General features: G+C 35.1%; 1 protein-coding gene across 3 annotated transcripts in view; it reads right to left on the bottom strand.

Annotated features, from left to right (window-relative positions):
* Positions 1–18,610, bottom strand: part of LOC107677916 (cordon-bleu protein-like 1) — a 68,829-nt gene that overhangs the window by 7,519 nt on the left and 42,700 nt on the right. For all 3 annotated transcript variants that reach the window (XM_016472984.1, XM_016472983.1, XM_016472985.1), the window contains 7 exons: positions 11,729–11,920; positions 7,935–8,142; positions 5,882–6,107; positions 5,676–5,735; positions 5,158–5,252; positions 4,694–4,927; positions 2,603–2,738 (listed from right to left, as the gene is read on the bottom strand). In XM_016472984.1, the coding sequence (XP_016328470.1) occupies positions 2,603–2,738; positions 4,694–4,927; positions 5,158–5,252; positions 5,676–5,735; positions 5,882–6,107; positions 7,935–8,142; positions 11,729–11,920 (1,151 nt within the window). The remainder of the gene's footprint in view (positions 1–2,602; positions 2,739–4,693; positions 4,928–5,157; positions 5,253–5,675; positions 5,736–5,881; positions 6,108–7,934; positions 8,143–11,728; positions 11,921–18,610) is intronic.

Here is an 18,610-nt window from a genome sequence, read left to right as displayed (position 1 = left end):
GTGTAGTCAGGTCAACAAGACAAAGACAGCAGAGATGAGACGAGAAAAAGATGAAGAGATAGAGAACATTATGGGGCACCAGGTCATTACAATCTTTTAAAAATGCAACAAAAAGAATAGAACTGATCCAAAGAGAGGCGATTTCTATAACAAATGAGAAAAGTTTAAATGCTGTAAAAGCAAACAAAATAAGTTACATACTGTGTAAATTTGTAAAAAAAAATTAAAAAGCAGAAAAGCTACGGATGGATGGATGGATGGATAAATAGAATGATAGAACAATAGATAGAACGATAGATAGATAGATAGATAGATAGATAGATAGATAGATAGACAGATAGAATGATAGAATGATAGAACGGTAGACAGATAGATAGATAGAGAATCATATGATCAAACAGCCTAATAATGCAGCATGAGTGTGTTACCTTGGCAACAGAGTCTTCAGTACAACAGTAATTAAAGTGAAAATAGACATCTCATTAAAACTTCAGTGAGGGCTCTGAGTTTTATAACTCTAAACTATGATATCATACTGTAAGATGTGGCAAAGCACATTCAGAGTCAAACGCAGAGGCAACAGAACCAACATTAGAAGCAATCAATAACTGTTTCCACAAAATAAATGTTTTACTAAAGTTTCTGAGCTTATACTGTAGTTCTGATTGAATGTGACGGGAGAGAAAGACAGGCAGTATAAAACAACCCCAAGACAATCAATAATCTTTCAAAACTGCATGCAGCAATAAAACTTCTGTGCTACCAATGATTCCCAAACAAATGACTCTGAGGCGATTCTTTTAAATGAACTGGTCAAAAAGACTCACAGATCAGTGTCAAACTCATAAGCAGCCTATACATAAATAATGTTAGGGAGCTGTAATCATTCAGTGGAATTGGAAACAGAATTATTCAATTTCTCATCCAGGAAAATGTCAGACTGAACGCTTACACAATCACGTTTGCTCTCACAACACCTCTGATGAAATGTCAGAGTTGTGTTTACACCCAAACACGCACCGCAGCTGCGGCCCATTTGTAACCGTGTGCCGTACGTGTGCACGAGTGTGAGAACCACTCCAGCTAATACAGCTGCAAACATTTAACCCCGTGTTACATCAGTAAATTCTCACCAGCACAGCCACCACCCAGCGGCTCAGATCCAACACATAGTGAGCTGCCTACATAGACAACTGCCTGTTAGATGTCACAGACCCCCACAAATGAATTTCCTCATGCGATGGACCCCCAAGATAAAATGTAAAAAGCATCTATTTAGTTCCTTGTATAAAGACTCAATTTATACTGTGAAAAATGTATATTACAAATATGTCTAAAATACAATTACTTTATATATATTAAGCTGCATTATTATTTTCTACTATATTTCTATATAGTACTTTACTGCTAGATATTTATGTATTATGTATAGTGCATTTTGGCATACCTTTTTTCCCATAATGCAATGCTGCCTATCTATTAAAGAAGGTACCTATTAAGGCATCATTGCTGAGATAGTAAAAAACATAGAACAAATTAGAGAAAGCAGTAATGTGCCTGTTGAACCACTAGGTGGAGTCAAAGCATACAGAAAGTCACTGGCAACACACTGGCCCCTCTGCACTGTCCCCAAATGCCCACCTATGTCTCTCCTGTTCAAGGTACAGCCGCTGTGCTCATTCAAGCCCTCTAAATCCTCTAAATAATGAAATAATAGCTTCAAATAATACTCTAAACTCTAAATAATAACTTTCTTTCTTTACTTTTCCACCTACTGCCAACAGATTACTGAACACGAAACATAATTAAATAACCAAGATATTAAATTCTAATTTCTTAGCTCATATAAACACAGAGTTGAGCCTGCATTTCTTTTTAAAACTGTAATGATTGTTGATGCAATTTTTTCTAACGAGTAAAGATTCACATTCAATGAATAACCTAATATTATTTTAAGAGGATGATGAAGTCTATAATTCATTGTTATTACAATTAGGGCACTTGTAGTTACAGTTTCTAAACGTGTTTTGGCTACTTTTATGTTTTCTATAATCTGTTTTATATAAACTAAACGAATATCATATCATATCATATATCATATTAGTATAATATAATATAATATAATTTGTACTATTTTTATAACCAACTATAGTTTGTTTTATATAAACTACATATATAATTTTAATTTTATATAAACTATATATATACATACACTATAATATATATCAAAATGTAATACATTTAATTTTTTATAAATTATAGTTTGTTTGTAGAAACTATGATTTATAATATAATATAATATTTTTATTATATTCTTTTATTTTTAGTTGTAGTCACAGTTTCTAAAGGTACTGTTTTTAATTTATAATCTATTGTTGTTTATAATATGATATAATATAAAAAGTAATATTTTTACTATCTTTATAACAAACTATAGTTTATAGAAACTATGTCAAAAAAATTATATATATATATATATATATATATATATGGATGACAGTGTACTCAAGCTACCATCATTTTTGACCTACGTAAGCCCCTGATGGTGAACACAAGCGTACTCTTTGGAAGTTTCTGTTTTACACACAGTCTTCAGACCGACCTGTCATGTCTTTATCCTGTGTGGTTTCATCAGGAGGGGCTGCGCTGCTCGAGGTGGGGGGCGGAGGGGCCTTCCGCTTGGTGGACTTCTTGAAGGACGACTCTGTCGAGGATCCCCGGCTCAAAGGGGCCATATTCTGTGGAAAGCAGTAATAAATATGACATATAATTCCAAATATTTGGCAGTGGGAAACGTAACCACATTCTCTAATGACAATGTGATGAAATGACTCAACACAGCGCCGAGTTTACGTAGAAACAAAACAAATACTGGGAAAGCAAGGTTTAACCGCTCATTGTATTCACAGAGTGCCGTTTATACGTAGATTCAGATGTGGTCTTTGAACTCAGCTCATGAAATAACAGGTTACAAAGACTTGTTTGTTTTGTTTTTCTTTAAAAGACTTACATGACAATGAAACTCACTTACAGTGGCTCCAAAGAGTAACCACACATAAAAATGTCTGAATGTTATTGCATTTATTTTGTTTTTTATAATTTGTTTTATAGAATTTTTTTTTTTTTCTTTAATTTTTAATAATTTTTATAACAAAAAGTCAAGTGAGATAATGAAGGCCCACTTGCATTGGCTTCAAAGAGTGTTTGGAAACCTAAACCACATTTAATGTCTGAATGACATGCCTGTGTGACTTTGAGAGGATCTAACTTCATACGTCCACTAAAAATCACCAAAACACCAGCTGATTGAAAGTCATTAAGCAAAAATGTTGAAGAAAAGCCATGTTAGTGAACAGGGCATATTTTTATCATTTAAAATCTACCAAAAAACCTTTTTGTGAAATCTTTTGTTAGAACAGTGTGCTTACGCGGTCTTTCTTGCATTTACTAGCTTTAATATATTGTATGTAATGCAATATAATGACATTTTTACATGCAGTTTAAGTGTCCAAATACTTTTGGGGTCACCGTATTTTGCACAAATAGTTCCAAATACATTGTATACATTTTACAATTTTTATAACAAACTATATTTTGTTTTATAGAAGCTATTATATACAGAGCCGTCCTTAGCAGTGTGAGGTATGGAGTGGGGCTTTTTTTATATATTTTGTTTTGTAAAACCCTCTTGGTTACATTATGTAACCCCTGTTACCTAATGGAGGGAACAGAGCAGTTACATCGACACTGACGTTAGGGGCCTCACTTGGGAGCCCCAATCACCTCTGAGCATTACAAGAAACGGCCAATGACAATAACTGCAGGGGCGAACACACCGCTGAATGGGCTGTATAAACGCAGCAGAGAAGGTCCTGAAGTTCATCGTTTTCTTGTTTGTTCTTTTTCAGAAGAACAGGCACTCACAAAGCGATCGGCTCCGAAGAAAAAATCTGAATGAGTGGATGCACGCCGCCAACTTATATACCTGTATGTACGGGGAGGGGCTTGCCATGCAAATTCCACTCACCGATAGTCATTGGCCGTTTCTTGTAATGCTCAGAGGTGATTGGGGCTCCCAAGTGAGACCCCTAATATCCGTGTTGACGTAACGTCGAATGTGACTGACTGAAAGGGAACTATACTATACTGTACTGTAATGTAATGTAATATATACATTTTATACATTTAACTATTTTTATAGAAACTATAATGTAATATAATATATAAAATAGCATTTAATATGTAATTGCTCTCATAGCAAAACTTCAGTCAAATTCAACAGGTGCTGTCAGATGTTTCAATAATCAATAATAACTCATATATCCTATGCATTCTTACATATCCTTTGTAATAAATAAAATGCTGTTGATCAATTGATTCATTTCAATTATGCAATAAATGAGCTTCATGTTTGTGGATGACAATGTGCGTAAGCTACCCCAATTTTGACCCAACAAAATACAGAAACTGCTGGAGAACATCAGCGTATTTGATTAGTGATTTAGGAATAGTGCAGAATCCTTCCTTATTTTATGCAAAACTCTATTCTTTGCTTTCTAAAAATCCCAAAACTTTGTTTACATGAAAGAAATCCCAGATTTTCACTGTGCTCTCAGACTTTTGGACTCCAGTGCATGTCCGCGGCAAGATTTTCTAGTAAATATTAACTGAATCCCAGAACAGTGCTACATACCTGGTTGCCATCGTGATGCACGGTGGTTTGAGTGTTGCTGTGGTGATGACCTAGGTCGGTAGGCATGCTCTGTGACATCATGCTCGGCGGCAACGGGGCTCGTCTTTTCTTTGGCATGTCGGAGGGCATGGTATTGCAATCGTATGTAATCGGCGAATGCGTGCTGAAGGAACTCATGCTGACCGGCCTCTGCTTCCTGTGCACTGGAGATGCCGGTGCGCTCACGGTCATAGACTTTAACGACAGACAGCCAATCACTATTCAGCACACTCCCAACCAGTGCCACTGGCGAGCCAATCACAAGTCAGTAAAGTCTTTAACAATTTGCATAAAACAAATATGACCAGGGAATGTTTACAAAGAAGTGAAAACACACATGCCTTTGACCTTATCCTAACATCACTAGAAAATCTCAAAGCATGTTATCGTTCTCTGTTATAGACATATAGGATTTCATAACTCACCTGTTCGGATTGCTTCTTACTTCCTTTCCTAAATAAGCTGAATCGTGTCTTTTCTTTCTCCCTCTGGATTTTCTCTTTCCCATGATGAAATATTTCTGTGTTTAAATGCAGTTTAGTTAGACATCCTTAACTTCTTATTGAAAGTAAGTTCATGCAAAAATGAACAACATTTTAAGGAATAATTTATTTTTAGGCTAAAAAAAAAATGTCAGGAACGACATAAGGGTTAATAAATTATGACATAACTTTCAAATAGAAATAAACTAAAAAATAAAAACAATTATAATAAAAGTTATAGTTTGATTTATATAGTGCCTTTCAGGAGTTCAAGGACACTTCATAATATATAACAATAACATGACAAGCATACAGTCAATCATACGGATAATGGACCTTTGCCAAGTCTAGAACAAAAGTCAAAAAAGTTAGTTGCATGTACAAGTTATATCAAGTTGTGCAAAAAAAGCGGATTATTTTTCTTATAAAATGGAAAATGTGTTATATTTAACATCACTTACCGGAGCGAGATGGAGATGGAGGCAGACTTACTGGACTAATAGGACTTACAGGGCTTATTACTGCAAGAAAAATCACAAACCCAAGAGTACAGTGTAATGCAAATGTTTTGCAGAGTATCTCAATGTGACCTTGTGAAAACCGGTCATGCACGATTTCATTTGAGTCATTTTAATGTACTTAGCATAAACACACACTGGGTTCTCACCTTTGGTGTCTCTTGCATACACTTCCCTCAGGCCAAAGTCATTGAGCGAGCCGCACAGGTCCAAAGTGTCTTCTGAGTGGACATTTCGTAATAAAACTGTGGTCTGCAGGTCGAATTCACATTTCTCACAGATCGCCGGAAGTAGTTCTTGTAGAGGAACCCGAGGACTCACCCTGAGAATGGTTTTCTGGGTTTTCTTGTAGTTGATCACTAATCGTACGGTTGCCTGAAAGAGAGGAGAGAAGGAAAGTAAAGAGTACGGCAAGATTGTGTGGGGTTCTGTTTCAAAAACTAGTGAGATGCCTATGTAGGGAGTGTTTTAAGGGATCACTGGTGTGTTTCTGATATTGTATGAAGACTGTTGAAAAAGGTACTGTAGGATGCATGATTATGCTGTCTTTTAAGACAACTAACTTTGAATAAATTCCATCACATGCAACCTTTGTGAAGAAGACAATTACAGGATGCACTGCAACAAATTATAACCAGGGTTATCACTGTTAACTTTAATAATAAAAAAAAAAAACGTTAATTGATATAAAGCTGAAATAAAAATATATAAAATAACAAATGTATGAATATATATATATATATATATACACATAAAAATACAAATATTAAAAGGAAAAAATGGGGAAAAAAAATGAAATATGTCATGAAAAAAACTGAGAAAATAAAAAAAAATAGAAATGCTTCATTGGCAACTAAGAGAACTAAGTTTAAGTTGAAGCACTAAAATTACTAACTGGAAATAAATAAAACTAATAATGCACTAAAACTAAAGCTGAAATAAAAATAAATGAAACCTAAATGGTAAAACTACTAAACTACTACAAATTCTAACGCAAACTGAAATGAAAACAGAAAATATAATAATAAAAACTATAATAACACTTGTTATAACCATTTCATTCCAAAAAACAAAAAGTTAAATTGTATGATCTAATATTAAAACCATATGAATAAATATCCAAAATATATATTCATATTATAAAATATTTATTAATATTTCTTTAATAATAATAATATCTACTATTTGTGTATGCTGTGCATTTTTTATTCTTGTTAGAATATCATGTTGTTAGCTTTGTCAGATGCTTATGCCAAACTCTACTACAATTAACCATTGGTCAATTCTCCAGTGCACTTCACATGAGAAGCACTATTTGTATAATGCACCTCTGCCTAGTCTCTGCGTTCCAAATTGTTCAGTTACGAGGTGCCGTTCAGTAGGATGCTGCCCTATTTAGGCAGTAGATGGCAGGACGGCTTTGGAACAGAGCTGCTATGTGCTGTTATGCTTTTTATTTTGGTGTAACGTGATATTGTTTGTTATTCATTATGATGTGTATTGTTAATATGGTACAGCCATGCTCCACTGCTTTGAGACATCTAGATATACAGTACTTCAGGCTCGTCTCTCAGCAGATCTGCTTTTTCTCATGACTAAAAGAACAAATACACTAAGATTTACAGAAACTTTTCAGCATAACATCAGCATCCAAATGGATCATATTTATTTATTCAATTTTATGCTTGTATTTCTTTATTAATTTCTTTAAATAATAATACTATTTTTACTATTGCTGAAATATATAGTATGTGTACTGTGCTCGATTAATTTCACTTCTGTATTTTCTTCACATTTATTCATTTTTTTTAAATAACAATAATAATGATTTTACTAGTGCTGATCTATATAGTGTGTACTATGCAAGATATTTTTATTTTCTGTAAATATTTTTTCATATTTATGAATTTTCGTTTATTAATAATAATAATAACAATATTTTTAATGTTGCTGAAGTATATTATCTATGCACCGTGCTCAATATGCTAATTTTAAGTTTGTATTTTCTGTAATGTGCAGTATACAAGAATGTGCACTTATGATTTCATAATTGATGACATTTTTGTAATTGATTAACTACATTTTGTAGCACTGAGAAGCTGCTTTGATACAACCCGTGTTGTATAAAGAGCTATATAGATAAATGTGACTTGACTTGAACTGTGTTGAATTCATATTTAAGTTAATTGTACATGAGAGTACCTCAGGCATCTGCGGTCCTGTCTTTTTGCTTTTGTCCTCCATGCCTTTCGGTTTCAGCAGGATCTTCTCAGCCTCTAGGGCTCCAATGAGGGCGTTGGGTTTGAACGTCACCTGGTTTCTGTTGGTGGTGACGAGCTCTATGGTGTGGCCAGACGGGTTCAGGTGGTACTTCGCACAAAGCATGACCAGCAGGTCCATCATGGGCTTGCTGAAAAACAGCAGAGCAGAGGTTGATCATTTTGCTAACATCTCATTTTTTGTAATATAATAGACAAAAATTAGTAATTGATGACAAGGATGCCATTTTTGGGTGAACTTTTCCTTTAGGACACAAACTTCTGTGTTTCAAAAAGTTGTGAAATAATATTTTCCATTATATTTTGTTGAGTTAAAGAAACATGTGACTCTGCTGTGGGGAGTTTGCAAATGTCAAAGTTAACGACACAAGCTTTGCTATCTGTGAAGCATTTAGGATTTGCATAAATGATATTTTGCTGCAGGGGTTTCCAATGCACGTCAAGGAAATGAGCGCTTTTTCACGTGTTCAAGTGTTCACGACAACAACAATACAGTATGAACACAAAAGTGAAATTCAGAACTTGTGCAAGCCCTATAACAAGATTCCTTTGGTTTTCCATGGAAAAGAACACTGGTTTGATGTAAATAATGCGTAAATAATAACAGAATTTTAATTTTTGCATGAACTATTCCCTTGATATTGCATTACGTTTGAACCACAAAGTATGAAAGAACAATGAGGATCCTATCCACTGACTCCCACTATGTCCTATACGCTTGACACATTGCACACTGAAAGTGTGGAAAATCCTTTCGAGACAGATTATGACACAAAGCTTTCCAGCTGCTTTTGGAATTCTTGGATCGGAGAAGCCTTTGGAAACACACGGACAATAATTTAATCACGATTAGTGGGAGGTCAGCGAGTTTGGGTGGCACAAATTTAGAAAAGCAGGTGAAGAATTTGATTATTAATCCTTCTATATTGAATTTGGTTTCAGTTTTAGCATGAAGGGGGCAATAACGTTGAACTCAGGAAAATCAGGTTTCATTTACAGGTGTTCAGGATCAAAGAACCGACTAAAACGATGATTAAATGATGATGATAGATCGTCTGAAATCTGAGATCAGGTTTGTGCCAGGAAAAATACATTTCACTCTAGCAACACCATGTCAAAGTAGTACCGCGCAGTCCAATTTATGAAAAAAATAAAAAAATAAATAAAATAAACAAAATAAAAATAAATAAATAAATAAATAAATAAAAATAATAAATAAATAAATAAAATAAATGTAAATGTACAGTTTGCTACCAAATTTATATTGTGCAATTATTGCAAGGGGTAATGCAGAACTGGAGCAAAATATGAAAGTAATGCTATTTGGCCAATCTTAAATAAATCCCACTTTAAAAATGTCCTTTTGGCAAAGGTCCCTCTGACCTTTAACATTTGAGATGAATTGTTGGGGACAGAAAACACCACTAAGCACGGCACAGAGAGTACAGCAGGTCATTTGAGCAAAGGATCCAACTGCGGAAATCATGATAATCACAAACAGTGTAACAAAGATGCTGGATTACTCTAACGTCATCTCATGCCTTGTACCCAAACCAAGCCTGATTTGTTGCAGGAGCTTTGAGAAACACGCTGCCCCACCCAGCTGACTCACCGCAGCAATCATCTGATTAGTTTCATAACAGCAATCATCTGAGAAGCTTCATGATCTCATATACAGCTCAGCTCAGAGATTAACCCCTTCCATGCAGAAGTGTACAATATTCATTAAAAATAAAGTTCTGTAAAATTGAGAATTCTTATATTAAGTTACTATAATAATCCATTACTGTTCAGGTTGTTAGAGCTACAGAAATGGACACAGCTGCGAGTAAACCGGAGTTTTTATGCACTCATGCTCAAACTGTGATTTTTGCAATGTTTATCCTGTCCTGCCAAACATGCACCATGTTCAAAATAGTTTTAAGGCAACAGGATTACATCATGATAAACTCTCTGAACAGTGCTATTTGAATAAGTAAAGGGCTAGATTTATAATATCAGAAGAGATGATCTGTGAGCAGTGGTCATTTGAGAAGGCGCACACAACGTTAATGTTGCCACAACGTTTTTGGCATTGTGTCCTAATAAAAAGTTTTGCAAAAGCAACAAATGTCCAGGCTTGTGTCTAAAGGTTTGCCAACAAATTCCTCAAGCACATCTGTATATTCTGATCTGTTTTTAATGTTATTTGTCTAAAATATTTGGCAATTATTAATTCAAGATGGAGGAAAACTCAAATGTCAACCGAAGTCAACACACGGTTTCTACTAATTTTTTCAGTGTTGTCTGCAGAGAACAATGCTGTGCAGTTTATTAGTTATATTCATTTTTAAATGTATTAGCTATATTTATGCTTAAAAAAATAATACCTGGACATAAACACACACATTTTAAAAGAACTATGGAACAGTAAATGGGTGCAATTTTTTTGAAATTTTGCTGCTAATGAGTGACAGTGTTGTTGTTGATAACTAAAACTAAAACAATTCAAAATTCAGTAACTGAAATAAATCTGAAATAAATCATATATAAATATTAGATGGAAAACTTAAACTTTAAATGTTGCCTCGTCAACTACCTAAAAAATAAGTTGAAGCTGAAGTACTAAAATTACCACAGCTAAATCTGAAATAAAAATATAGTCAAACAGAAATATTTAAAACAACAAAAAAATAAATAAATGAAAATATTGAAAGAATATAATCAAAATCACTAAAACTGAAAACTAAATAAAATAATACAAAATATAAAAAAAATAAAATATATAAAATATTAATGAATATATAAAAAAAACAAAATAAACTAACTAAAAAAAAACTTTTTTTGAACTGATCAGTTAGCAAATGGGGAGAAAGTAGCACAAATCTACTTAAAATGCAAAGAATAATTCTGACACTTTTGTACTATTTATAAGTTTACAGTTTTTGAAAAATATTTAGGGACAAATGGAAACCACAACTACAAAGTTAAATTACTTTGACACCTCTTCTCTTTGAACATAAGAAACTGCAGCATCTTTACCCAGTTGTCTGCATACCAACCACTCCAGCAGTCTGAGGGGCCGTTTACACGACAACGTTTTCAGCCAAAAACGGGAAACTTTTTATACGTTTTGCCTGGTCGTGTACACGACAACGGCATTTTGGGGACTGAAAACGCATATTTTTGAAAACAGGTTTCAAAGTGCAAGTTTTTGAAAACGCCACCGTTATCGTTTCTGTGTAACACCCAAAACGGGAATCTTTGAAAACGGTGACGTCATGCGCGTGCGTAGTACGTGTTAGGCATGTAGACATGTGCAGTGCATGTCGATTTTAAAGGCAAGCATGAACAAACATACACAACAATGGCGGAATATATGGTACTGTTGTTGATGCTCAAGAGTTTGCTAACGCTTCTTCAACAAAGTGTGGATTTACTTATTGTACTTATTTTACTTATTACAACCAACAGCGGAGACGCATCATATAATCGTCACTTCCCTACAGGTACTGTTTACTAACAAGGTGACAGCGCCAACTACTGGCCTGGCATACGTAATACAGCGTTTTTGGCCATTTTCGCAGATATGTGTAAACGCAAATCATTTTGAAAACACTGTCGTGTATACGTGAAACTTTTTAAAAAGGCAAGGGAAAAACTTTTCCGTTTCCGTTGTCGTGTAAACGAAGCCTAAATGTCCAGCTGTACAAAAAACACAACCAACAAACCCCTCACCTGCCATGGACGACCATAGTCTTCTCCAGCCCTTCAGGAAGGACCACGGTGAGAGTCAGGTCCTGATCCAGCAGATTCTCCTTCTGCTCCATAGCAGGGTAAGGGTACGCTGGAAGCTTGTGGCTCAGCAGTGGAGCATCCAGGCCTTTCAGGACAGGAGGAGGAGGAGGTGCTTTGCTTTTCGATGATCTCCTGTTGAAAAAATTACAAAACAGGTTTAAAATATGAATGTATCACCTCTTATAATAAAAGAAATGCTCTGTGGAATTTAAGAGTTAAGAAATAATTAACACTTTGCCTGCCAGCATTTTTCATCATTTTCACAAAAATGTATGGCCCTCAGAATATTTTGTTGAATTAATATCTGAATATGCAATATGCCGAAAGAAATAACAGGGCATCAGCTTTTAAACAAGAAAACACATTTTATTCTACCTTCATGCATTATTTTTTAATCAACACCTGAATGTGGGCACGTTTCATTAAAAGACCAACATTTTAAACAAAAAAAAAGCTAAGAATATTGCGCTTTTGTCAAAGAATATGTCTGGATCTGTTTCAAAACAATGCTCAAAACACAGATTTTCATTTGGTAAGGTTAGACAATTTTGATTTATATGATGTTTAATTCTTGATGATCGCGTTACATATGCGCCTGCTAACATGCGATTACTTGTTTCTGCTACTACTTCACCATGTTTTGATCCAGACATTCCGTACTCTTTTAGAAGATGCGTATAACAGTGAAAACATGAAAAGTGGGAAAATTCTGTCAATGGCAGGCAAGCGTTGTCTCATAAATGACAGAAAATTACGTCAATGGTGGGGAAAGAGTTAACATGTCAGCAAAAATAACAGCATATAAGTTTGGATACAACATGAGGGTGAGCAAATAATTACAGTTTTTCATATTTAGGTGCAGTCCTTTTAAATAGGTGCCTACTCCATATGTTTCTCAAGTATGTCCCAAAAAAAATTATTTAATGGATATTTTCAATGTAAATATTAGAGTAAACCTTGAAATAATACAAATGTTGTCATATTCTGTTGTTGTTGATGTTGCTAACATTAAATATTGACAAACAGATCTGCACGATTTCTTTCCCCATTCAAGCACATACTAGCTTTACTTGTATGCCTGTAAGAGAATGTAAAAAATAGCTGTGATCAGACATAACATAACACACGCTCAGTTACTCAATCCTGCTGTGCTCAAAAATCTGCTCTAAAACAGAAACACTAAATCATCAGTCTGTTTGCACACATTTTGATTGCTTGGTATGAACCAGAGTTCAGTTGCATCCTCCAGGTTCACAGATCTGTTTTCACACTGTATTATTTGCATCAAAACAGTGGTTTGCTTTAACAATTTTAACTGTAAAAACGAGCAGCTTTAGTTCTCATGGAAAACGCAGTAATTGCACTGAAAATGTTGCATGATGATGCCTGAAAGACATTCATTCTTCTCCACTCAAATAAGCAGCTATTTAATGAGAGGGCTTGGATGCACTTTAGACACAAGTCACAAGACACTGGAGTAATGTGATTAATTCATTCCAGCGGACGAGGATGAAGCTCAGAGGTAGCCGAGGAGGAGAAGCATGGTGTTGGTCTCTTTAAACGCAGCAAGTGTTGAGAAACAAAGTCACCGTCTCAGTTTTGAGGATGACTGCCATCACAGTTTCTGTCACAGTCTCTCTTTGAGGTCCATTAGTAATGTTTGCATTCAAAATAGTCATAATTTAGTGATCATTTTTCATACCATGTCTGATCCATAAGCCACAAACATATTTTGCACAACTTCACATATGCAGATACTAATGCTCCAAGATAACAGAAAAACAGTTCTGTTGAATGCACTACTGAATACTATATACTTGCATTGCATTATGATTTGCGCGGTCTGACATATTTTGGAACACAGTGTAACACCAGTTTGCATTTGCATGCATGTAATTGCATCCAGTATGTTTCAGGCCTCTAAACAAGCTCTTTATTAGATGCTGTGACTTTAAGATTTCTAAAAACCCTCTTTGCATGTGAAATAAGCACTGAAACAAGGCCTGTAGCTCTGCTGTCACGTCCAATTAAGTTTTTAACCCCGTCCATCAACAACACACACACATATAATGTGCAAAATTATTATTTTTAAGGGTAACAGCTTGTCAGTAGGGCAGTACCCTTAAAATAACAACTTTATACCATATTAACTTATAAAGGGTGCATATTTCATACTTTGAGTAGCAATATGTGTCCTTAAAGGAATAGTTCACCCAAAAATGAAAAAATTCCAAGATTTTCCATCCAAGACATAGATGAGTTTGTCTCTTCATCAGAAAAGATTTGGAGAAATGTAGCATTGCATCACTTGCTCACCAATGGATACTCTGCAGTGAATGGGTGCCGTCAGAATTAGAGTCCAAACAGCGGATAAAAACATTACAATAATCCACAAATAACATCTTGTGAAGGCAAAAGCTGTGTTTTGAACTGTTTTCACTTGTAAATGGTTCTTGATCTGTGTATATTTCTCTCCTGATTCAGACAAGATGTCCTTTTCATTTAAGGAAGCAATATTATGGATAGAGGAATCATTTTAGCCGCAAGCAAAGGTTTGAACTTAAAAATGTCTTAATGACGGATTGGTTTATTACAAACATGCAGCTTTTCATTTCACAAGATGTTAATTGATGGGCTGGAGTGGTGTGGATTACTTGTGGATTATTATTGTGATGTTTTTATCAGCTGTTTGGACTCTCATTCTGACGGCACCCATTCACTGCAGAGGATCCATTGGTGAGCAAGTGACGTAAAGCAAATCTGTTCCAGTGAAGAAACAAACTACATCTTTAACTTCTCCCTTAAGGTACTACTTTGAACCTTTTTCATAGGGGTAAATAAGGTACAAAGTTGACATTTTAAAGGGATAGTTCACCCAAAAATTAAAATTTGATGTTTATCTGTTTACCCCCAGGGCATCCAAGATGTAGGTGACTTTGTTTCTTCAGTAGAACACAAACAAAGATTTTTAACTTTAACCGTTGCAGTCTATCAGTTGTATAATGCATGGCAATGGTAACAAAATCTATGAGAGTAAAAAAAACATGCACAGACAAATCCAAATTAAACCCTGCGGCTCGTGACGACACATTGATGTCCTAAGACACGAAACGATCAGTTTGTGCCAGAAACCGAACAGTATTTATATCATATTTTACTTCTAATACAACACTATGTCCAACTGTCTTTGGGCACGCGCACGGCATCCGGAGCGTGAGGTGTGTACGCGACTGAAAACGACTGAACATGCTGTTCTGCAAAACAACTGTGCATTTAGAGGTGGGCATCAAAGACACAATAAATCCCAAGCAAACATCTGCTGAAGTACTAACAGAGTTCACAAATGTCTCTCAGCAGCAGATAATATTTTATGTCAATTACCTGTTTTTTATTTGACATACAAGGTTCCCTGAGGACTAGGACTAGTCAGGAATAGCCGAGGCCTGACGAGCAGAGCGCAAACATTACACAGGAAGTTGGGAAAGCCCCTGAAATGTGTGCATTAGATTAGTATGGTATGTTTGAGTGGGCTACAACAGGCCCAAGTAAACACAAGGGTTTCTGACATGGTAATCCGACACATGAATGACTTTCAAAACAGACATTTCAAATAGCAAATGTCCCATTAGTGTCAACCAAAACGCTCATCAACATACAGTACATCTAAAGATTTATTTGTAGAAATGGCGCAAACATTTCTCTTTAAAGGTGCTGAGACTCTGTATCAGTTTTACAAGAGTCATTGAATTTAACTGTGTTATCTGTGATCAAAACACCAAAATAACATCACACAGCACTGCATGCATTGCTTATAGAGAATTTGCATGTATCGTACACGAGAAAACAGGATTTTAATGGGATCATTTCAAACAACAAGTAGAGCCAGAGGCCTTGAAGGGTCAAATCAGTCAACAAACTCACAGGCAGACACCTGCGCAAATATCGACCCAGACACTGCATGCACAGTGCTGATATTTCAAGGTTTCATAACTGTCTGCCACTTTAACCATAACAGCTTTATCAAACCCCCTGTAAGTCTTGAATACTGTAATGTATATTCTCCCAAAATACACTTTATAGTTAAAAAATTATGGCCAAGCAATAGGCTATATTTAAAGTTGAATATACAGTACATCCAACTTAATCTATATATAATACACTCACTCACGTAAAGCAACACATACTTTATAACAAATCTTGGCTGCGTGATTGATATCAATGCAAAATGTTAAGTATATTATAATTAGACAGTACATACAACTTTCATGTAAAGTATACTATATAGCAAGTTTCAACTACTTGATCGTTTATATTTATTTGCTAATTACGTATTATATTAATCACACAGTTCTAATCTGCTAATTATGACTATAAGGCATGAAGATATTAAGATATAAACATTAACAGCATGATTTTCTGTAAAGCTGCTTTGGAATAAAATTGACTTGACAAATCGCAAAAAAAATGAGAATTGATCAAGGAAACATGTTTAATCAAACTCAACAGTATTTTAGCACAAATTCATCAGTCACTTGGTAGAAATTATTCAAATTAGACAGATGTCAACATGGACAGGTTGTGTGATGCCCTCATCCTCAAAAACCAGGAAAAAGACTATAAAACGTATAAAAAGTAAATGGACTCCGATGACATTAATTATGGGTTCACATGCAGCAAGGGTAAGCATGGTTGCAGTGAATATAGTTGCAGAGCATAAACTACTAAAATGCAGTTTTTTGAGACAATTAGACGCTACAGTACAACACTCAACAATTTTGCATATTTTGCACCTGTGCAGTTCATGGCAACATTTAATATTACTTTTGTATACTTTATGCTTAACGTAAAATCCTGAAGTAAATCCAATCCTCATTTTACCATACTAAATATCTTTGCAAATCTGAATATTCCAGATACGTGATGCATTTAAGAGAAGTCAAAATGTACATGAAAGGGACACACAATGCAGCGGTTTTGCTGTCAGCTGAATGTGAATGAGAAAGAGCTTCACGGAAGCATCTGACAGCATGCATTGGTTTGACTTATTTTGTTGACATGAGAGGATTGCAAACATGCAACTGGCTGCAAAGACAAAAGTTGACCTGTTGACACCGTTTTTTAAAGGGAAAACTCTGTGGAATGGATTTAAACATGGTACAATGTGTTAAATAAAGTTGTGAAGCTGAAAGCATTAGCAAATAGGTCAAATGCTTGACAAACGAACATGCAGGAGCGTAGGAATTGTGTAGAAGTTTGTGAACGATGGCTGTTTCAACTTTGTGGGAAAACGATAAGGTGTTCTGCGGATGTTTGGGTCTAGATATGTCTAGGAGAGGCTGATCCCAAGTGAGACATTTTGACCACTATCTATCACCATCTCCGAGCAATGAATAACACACCAGGCATGTCAGAGCTTGACTGTCAGAGGCCTCTTCCTCTGACACATCGCTCGAGATCTAAACTCATTCATCATCAGCACAGATAGCTATCATTAAACACAGACACACATCCTCAATAAACTAGAGCTCTCACACGAACATACTGTATGATTTGCTCACACAAGCAGCAAAAATCAGTTGTTTTGCTGTATCCGACTCTAAAATCGACTTTATTGTAGTTTGAACAGCAAAAACATCACATCAAATTGATTGCTCATTAACTTGATCCAACTTGAAGGTGATTTGAAATCCAATTACAAGCTGATTTTCAATAGTGAAAATGTATTTCAAGCAGAGTTTTCATCATGCAGAGTATAACATGCATTACCATTCAAAAGTCTGGAGTCAGTAAGATTTTTTTTTACATGTTTTGGAAAGAAGTCTCTTCTGCTCACCAAAGCTTTTGGACCAAATTTACAGTAAAAACAGTAATGTTGTTAAACATTATTACAACTTAAAATAACTGTTTTGAATTTAAATATATTGTAAAATGTCATTTATTCAGGTGATGCAAAGCTGAATTTTCAGCATTATCATTCTAATATGCTGATTTCTTATTATCAGTGTTAAAAACAGTTGTGCTGCTTAATATTTTTTTGTGGAAACGGTGATACATTTTTTATCAGGATTCTCTGATAAATAGAAAGTTCAAAAGAATATAATGTATTTGGATTTTTGATTAGTTATTGAAGTCTTTTGTAACATTATTGATGTCTTCACTGTCACTTTTGAGTCTTTCAATTCATCCTTGCAAAATAAAAGTGTTAATTTCTTGCAACCAAAAAAAAATAATCTTACTTATTTGCAGTATATAACATTTACACTCACACACACACACACACACACACACACACACGTGTATATATATATATATATATATATATATACACACACACACACACACACATGCATATATGCACAAGCAGATTTTTATATACAACTGTCTTAGTATTGTGCCAATGGCTATATCATTACTATGACAAATGTTGTGAAGTTACTGGATACTGGATTACACTGTATAGCCCAGTCAACACGTGAGATCATGCGATGATCACAGTGACATCACACGATCCTCATACTGTGATCCTCACGGTGTGAGTAGTATATGAAAACATTGTGAGTTCAAACGATCCTCATACTGTGACCCTCACAGTGTGAGTAATAGGGGAGCTCATTGTGAACTCAAACTATCCTCATACTGTGATCCTCACGGTGTGAGTAGTATATGAAATCATTGTGAGTTCACGCGATCCTCATACTGTGATCCTCACCATGTGAGTAGTATATGAAATCATTGTGAGTTCACACGATCCTCATACTGTGATCCTCACCGTGTGAGTAGTATATGAAATCATTGTGAGTTCAAACGATCCTCATACTGTGA

This window comes from Sinocyclocheilus anshuiensis, unplaced genomic scaffold (assembly GCF_001515605.1).
Source record: "Sinocyclocheilus anshuiensis isolate Anshui unplaced genomic scaffold, SAMN03320099.WGS_v1.1 scaffold164, whole genome shotgun sequence".
Classification (NCBI taxonomy): domain Eukaryota; kingdom Metazoa; phylum Chordata; class Actinopteri; order Cypriniformes; family Cyprinidae; genus Sinocyclocheilus; species Sinocyclocheilus anshuiensis.
Note: the sequence above shows the minus strand (reverse complement) of the source record. Positions and strands in the feature narration are given on the sequence as shown.